Consider the following 7500-nt stretch of genomic DNA (forward strand, 5'->3'; position numbering starts at 1 on the left):
GGGTTTTAATATAACCATTATACACTCAATTGAAAGTGTTCGAAAAGACCTCAGAATAATATATATCTATCTCTTTCTGACTATTTTGTAATACCATATAAAATTTATTATTAATTACAATGTGAATTATAAATGAAACTCTGACTTTCACTTCCTCGAGGAAATTTAATTAACATTTGAACTTTCTATTCTTCCCTGGGACTCAGAAACAACCAATAGAATAGCCGAATATTTCAGAAATACTTCAATTTACCTTTTTATTACCTGCCAGGTATACCTAGGGTGGTCCTACACCCGTAGGTGTACCAGGCATGTACAACTGCATGAGTATATATATATCAGGTATACTAAATTCTCTTCGGAAATTCAGATGAACACTTAAACTGTAAAACCGTAATTATATTCAGAAATTCTCCGTAATAAATATACTTACCTCATCCGTATTTCAGTAAAATACAGGTGACCGTAATTTCTACCTTACTGTGTTATCTTTCACGGGTTGGTGACCGTAATGTCACGCCTTTACGCCTATATATAAGTTTTCACAATGGGAAATACTAGCAACATTTATTCCAGAATTTTTACCTTTTTTAAGGACAATTTTTAAGTCTCACCTGTTCAAGGTGTTTACCAAGTTTACCATTGTTTGCACAACAATCTGGGATGTTGATAACTGTAACTCAGCCCTTATTAGTTCAGGATGTATATATATATATATATATATATATATATATATATATATATATATATATATATATGTGTGTGTGTGTGTGTGCGCACGCGTGTATGCGCGTGTATGCGTGTGTGTATGTATTCATTATGTTCTATCTCTTAAGATTTAATGAATCATATCATGACTGGCTTTTGGGGTCAATTCGTTGTGATAAGTAAGAAAAAAATACAATTATACATTTGCAAAACCTTTTATAACAGTTCGAATTACAGAGAAAGAAATACTATTTCCACTTACGTCATCTGCTGGATCTTTATTTCACTGGAAATTAATAAACTGTAATGGGAATACTGGATCATATCTATAACAAGATTCCTTATAATTCAAAATACAGAATAAAGACAGATAACTTCTAGCGAGCATATATTTATTTTGCCCAAACTATAGTCAATTCATTATAGTGAGGCAGATTTGCACTGACTCGCAGCGGTGCCCTTTTAGCTCGGAAAAGTTTCCTGATCGCTTATTGGTTGGACTAGATAATTCTAACCAATCAGATAGCAGGAAACTTTTCCGAGCTAAAAGGGCACCGCTGCGAGTCGGTGCAACTGCGCCTCATTAAAAAAAAAGAGTATACATCTTTATATTACACCATAGAAATAATGTGAATTACAAAATATATTATCTATATACATATTAATAGTCTTACCACTTAGTATTATATTTTGTCAGTACAAAGTATTGTTGCAAAAAGAACTTGTGAGTCAATTACATTTAACATTATTTTTCAAATTTAGGATTTTGGTCAATGATTGTTACCTTGTTACCTGCTGCCACTTTGTATCAAGTACTGTCCCGGTGCTTCTCCATCTCCTTTTAAGAACATGGAAGTCCCTTCAGTTCTAGACTGCACAGTGTGAATTTGTATAAAAAAATCATGGGAAGTTTAATCGGATAGTTTGTGTCATTGACTGATTGGAAATCATCACAGGATAAAAACACTTATCTCGAATTGTCTGTGGAATATCAATTTTGCCAGGTTGGCCTTTTTCAGGCCAAACCTCTCAATTGTGGCCTTTTTTCGTGCCTAATATCTCAATTTGGCCTTTTTTAAATTGATTGACCATAAATGCTATATTTTTGTCCTTTTTCTATTAATGGTTTGGCCTTTTAAAGCCGCCGTTGTTTAAAAGTTGGCCATTTCTTATTTAGAAAACCTGGCAACCCACAGTGGAGTTACGAACATCACAAGATTAATTCCCACTACTTAGTCCACTTCACTTTAATAGATGTAAAGATTTGGGTCCCATTGTTTATCACCTTATATAATACCATAATGCTTCTAGTCACATTTTGTACATGGACACTATAGCCGCAATTTTATACGTTCTGTACTTCTTGGTCTCGTCGACGCATTAAACAATTAGGACGAAATATAAAGCCACCTTCCTTTTCTTTTTTTCAATGTTTTGGGTGGCTTCGGAAGATGCCAGTTCCCCCTCAATGTAGGGTAACGAAGGGTCACGTGATAATTCCCTTTAGGAAGTAAGTCACTTGTAGTAAGAAGCAGATTAGTATGGCACTGGTAGAGGTACGCGGAGAGACTGTTGAAGAAGTCGCCGCTGTTGCAGGTGGCGCCGTGTTCGTTCCTCGCTGCATTGCTGCTGGGAGCTCGCCTGAAGAAGAGAGAACTAAAATTAAGTTTTGTAATATACTGAGTTATAGGAATATATATATGTGTGTGTGTATATATATATGTATATATATATGTGTGTATATATATGTATATATATATATGTGTGTGTATATATATGTATATATATATATATATATGTGTATATATTATATATATATATATATATATATATATACAATAAATATATATATATATATGTATATATATGTGTATATATATATATATATATATATATATATATATATATATATACATATACAGTATATGTACTGTATATGTATATATATATATGTATATATATACAGTATTATTATTATTATTATTACTTGTAAAAAGGACAAAAGATCTTGTATTTTCTAAATATACGCAGTATATAATTGTGTATTTTTAATAGTCAAGATTATCGTTATTATTATTATTATTATTATTATTATTATTATTATTATTATTATTCGTGAAAAGTGCGAAATATACTGTTTTTCAAATATAAACAGTATATAATTGTGGATTTCAATACTCAAGATTATTATTATTATTATTATTATTATTATTATTATTATTATTATTATTATTATCATTATTATACCTGCTGTTCTGAAAGAAGAGACATGACGTTTCAAACTCTATGCGATATGAATAAGGTCAAAAACAAAACGGAAATAGAAGTTATGAAATGGGATTCACGCAAATTGCCTCAACAAGGCAGCATTGGCACCAGTTTGAACTTATGAAGTTCCAGTGATTTAACAACTTGCCTTGGAAGTTGGCTTCATGATTGAGTGAGAGTGTTCGAATGAATATGTGGGTAATGGTGTATGGATGACAGGTAAAGTTGTGGAATGGAAGGAGATATCATCTAGGTTAATGTGGGTAAGGGTTAGGTTGGGTAGGGAATGTTGGGCGTTTGTCAGTGCGTATGGACCAGGTAGTGAAAAAAGTGAAGAAGAGCGGAATGAGTTCTGGAATGAATTAACTAGGTGTGTAGAAGGACTGGGTAGAAGGAATTATGTAGTTGTCATGGGTGACTTAAATGCTAGAGTGGGCGCTGGAGAGGTAGAAGGTGTCATTGGGAAGTATGGAGTACCAGGGGAAAATGAGAGTGGTGAGAGACTGGTAGATATGTGTGTTGAGCAAGAGATGGTGATAAGTAATAGCTTTTTCAAAAAGAAAGATAAGAATAAGTATACATGGGTAAGAGTGGCAAATGGAAGAATAGTAGAAAGGGCATTAATGGATTATGTGTTGATAACTAGAAGAATGTTTGGAAGATTGAAAGACGTGCACGTGTTTAGGGGTATGGCTAACGGTATGTCTGATCATTTTTTGGTGGAAGGAAAATTAGTTTTAGCAAAAGAGTGGGGGAATAGAGTAGGTGGATGTAAAAGAGAGCTAGGGGGGGGGGGGAATTGGGTTGAAGAGCTAATAAAACCGGGGGAAAAAATTAATATCAGGAAAGGTTGAAAAAGGCATATGACGAGGTGAAAGTAAGAGAAACTGGTAATTTCGAGGAGGAGTGGAAGTTAGTAAAAGAAAATTTTGTTGGGATTGCAAGTGATGTGTGTGGCAAGAAGGTTGTTGGAGGCAGCTTGAGGAAGGGCAGTGAATGGTGGAATGAAGGAGTGAAGGTAAAAGTGGATGAGAAAAAGAGGGCTTTTGAAGAATGGCTGCAGAGTAATAGTATAGAGAAGTATGAAAAATATAGAGAGAAAAATGTGGAGGTAAAGCGCAAGGTACGTGAGGCAAAGAAGGCAGCTAACCTGAAGTGGGGTCAGGGATTGGGTCATTCATATGAAGAGAATAAGGAGAAGTTTTGGAAAGAAGTGATGAGAGTAAGGAAGGCTGGCTCAAGAATTGAAGAGACAGTGAAAGATGGAAGTGGAAGGTTGTTAAAAGGAGAGGAGGCAAGGAAATGTGGGCGGAATATTTTGAAAATTTACTGAATGTTGAGGATAATAGGGAGGCAGATATAATTGCTGTTGCAGGTGTTGAGGTGCCGGTGATGGGATATGAGAATGAGAGAGAGATTACAATAGAGGAAGTAAGGAGAGCACTAGATGAAACGAGAGTAGGAAAAGCATCTGGTATGGATGGTGTGAGAGCTGAGATGTTGAAGGAAGGGGGTGTGACTGTACTTGAATGGTTGGTGAGATTGTTTAATATGTGTTTTGTGTTGTCAATGGTACCAGTAGATTGGGTTTGTGCATGTATTGTACCACTATATAAGGGTAAGGGAGATGTGCATGAGTGTTGTAATTCAAGAGGTATTAGTTTGTTGAGTGTAGCTGGAAAAGTGCATGGTAGAGTAATGATTAATAGGATTAAGGATAAAACAGAGAATGTAATCTTAGAAGTAGAGGGTGGTTTTAGAAGAGGTAGCGGTTGTATGAATCAGATTTTTACAGTTAGGCAGATATGTGTGAAATATTTAGCAAAAGGTAAGGAAGTGTATGTTGCGTTTATGAATCTGGAGAAAGCGTATGATAGAGTTGATAGAGAAGCAATGTAGAATGTGATGAGGATATATGGAGTTGGTGGAAGGTTGTTGCAAGCAGTGAAAAGTTTCTACAAAGGTAGTAAAGCGTGCGTTAGGATAGGAAATGAAGTGAATGATTGGTTTCCGGTGAGAGTGAGGATGAGATAGGGATGTGTGATGTCGCCGTGGTTGTTTAACTTGTATGTTGATGGAGTGGTGAGAGAGGTGAATGCTCGAGTGCTTGGACAAGGATTGAAACTGGTAGACGAGAATGACCATGAATGGGAAGTAAATTAGTTGTTGTTTGCGGATGATACTGTACTGGTTGCAGACACAGAAGAGAAGCTTGGCCTATTAGTGACAGAATTTGGAAGGGTGTGTGAGAGAAGGAAGTTGAGAGTTAATGTGGGTAAGAGTAGGGTTATGAGATGTACGAGAAGGGAAGGTGGTGCAAGGTTGAATGTCCTGTTGAATGGAGAGTTATTTGAGGAGGTGGATCAGTTTAAGTACTTGGGGTCTGTTGTCTGTTGTTGCAGCAAATGGTGGAGTGGAAGCAGATGTAGGCTATGTAAGAGAGTGAATGAAGGTTGCAAAGTGTTGGGGGCAGTTAAGGGAGTAGTAAAAAATAGAGGGTTGGGCATGAATGTAAAGAGAGTTCTATATGAGAAAGTGATTGTACCAACTATGATGTATGGATCGGAGTTGTGGGGAATAAAAGTGATGGAGTGACAGAAATTGAATGTGTTTGAGATGAAGTGTCTAAGGAGTATGGCTGGTGTATCTCGAGTAGATAGGGTTAGGAACGAAGTGGTGAGGGTGAGAACGGGTGTAAGAAATGAGTTAGCAGCTAGAGTGGATATGAATGTGTTGAGGTGGTTTGGCCATGTTGAGAGAATGGAAAATGGCTGTCTGCTAAAGAAGGTGATGAATGCAAGAGTTGATGGGAGAAGTACAAGAGGAAGGCCAAGGTTTGGGTGGATGGATGGAGTGAAGAAAGCTCTGGGTGATAGGAGGATAGATGTGAGAGAGGCAAGAGAGCGTGCTAGAAATAGGAATGAATGGCGAGCGATTGTGACGCAGTTCCGGTAGGCCCTGCTGCTTCCTCCGGTGCCTTAGATGACCGCGGAGGTAGCAGCAGTAGGGGATTCAGCATTATGAAGCTTCATCTGTGGTGGATAACGGGGGAGGTGGGCTGTGGAACCCTAGCAGTACCAGCTGAACTCGGTTGAGTCCCTTGTCAGGCTGGGAGGAACGTAGAGAGTAGTGGTCCCCTTTTTGTTTTTGTTTCATTTGTTGATGTCGGCTACCCCCCAAAATTAGGTGAAGTGCCTTGGTATATGTATTATTATTATTATTATTATTATTATTATTATTATTATTATTATTATTATGAGGTGGTGTGGGCATGCACTTCGCACTCCCCAAGAGAGATTACTTCACTGTTTTGATGTTGTTATTGTTTTTAGAATAATTTGATGTTAATTTTTTCTCATCGTTTATTTATTTCCTTATTTCCTTTCCTCACTAGGCTATTTTTCCCTCTTGGAGCTCTTGGGCTTATAGCATCTTGCTTTTCCAACTAGGGTTGTAGCTTGACTAGTAATAATGATAATATGAATAAACTTTTAGCTGGTTTCCACAAAGCACTAGAAGAGTTAGAAGACCCAGGCTTACATGGCCGAGGACTATGAATCGTGAAGTTGGAGATAATGAATTGAGAATCATTGAATTAAAAGCTCAAGATAGAGACAGCTGGAGAAATGTAACCGAGGCCCTTTGCGTGAAAGGAAATTATTATTATTATTATTATTATTATTATTATTATTATTATTATTATTATTATTATTACAAGCTAAGCTACAACCGTAGTTGGAAAAGCAAGATGCTATAAGCCCAAAGGCTCCAACAGGGAAAAATAACCTTGTGAGGAAAGGAAATAAGGAAATAAATAAAATATATGAGAAGTAATGAACAATTAGAATAAAATATTTCAAGAACAGTTACAAGATTAAAACAGATCTTTTAAATATAACCTTTAAAAAGATTTATGTCAGCCTATTCAACATGAAACCATTGGCTGCAAGTTTGAACTTTTGAAGTACTAGTATTGCATTAATTAAAGGCAATTATATAAAACAAATAAATGACTTGAAAAATATGAAAAACTTCGTTGGAAGAGATTAACATCAAGATGAGCAAAGGTAAATTGAAGGAAACTTATGGAACTTCAAAAGTTCAAACTTGCAGCGAATTCTTTTATGTTGAAGAGGCTGACATAAGTCTTTTTATAGTTCATAAACGAAAGTTCCATTTTAATGTTGTTACTGTCTTCAAAATATTTTATACTAATTGTTTGTTATTTCTCATGTAGTTTATTTATTTTCTTATTTCCTTTACTCACTGGGTTGTTTTTCCCCTTTGGAGACTTTGGGCTTATAGTATCCTACTTTTCCAACTAGGGTTTTTGCTTAGGTTGTAATAATAATAATAATAATAATAATAATAATAATAATAATAATAATAATAATAATTTGTCTCACTAATTGATATGGTAGTCAGCTGTTTAAGACCAAAATTAGAGACTAAGCAGAACATGGTTGGTACAAATGCTGATGATACACACACACACACACACACACATATATATATATATATATT

The 7500-nt window shown here is 35.6% G+C and overlaps 1 protein-coding gene across 1 annotated transcript in view; it reads right to left on the reverse strand.

Annotated features, from left to right (window-relative positions):
* Positions 1-1614: 1614 nt before the first annotated feature.
* LOC137640488 (lachesin-like) overlaps positions 1615-7500 on the reverse strand; it is a 14706-nt gene continuing 8820 nt past the window's right edge. The window contains exon 6 of the mRNA XM_068373023.1: positions 1615-2349. Within this exon, the coding sequence (XP_068229124.1) occupies positions 2195-2349 (155 nt within the window). The 3' untranslated portion in view covers positions 1615-2194. The remainder of the gene's footprint in view (positions 2350-7500) is intronic.

The sequence above is a fragment of the Palaemon carinicauda genome, chromosome 5 (genome assembly GCF_036898095.1).
Source record: "Palaemon carinicauda isolate YSFRI2023 chromosome 5, ASM3689809v2, whole genome shotgun sequence".
NCBI lineage: Eukaryota > Metazoa > Arthropoda > Malacostraca > Decapoda > Palaemonidae > Palaemon > Palaemon carinicauda.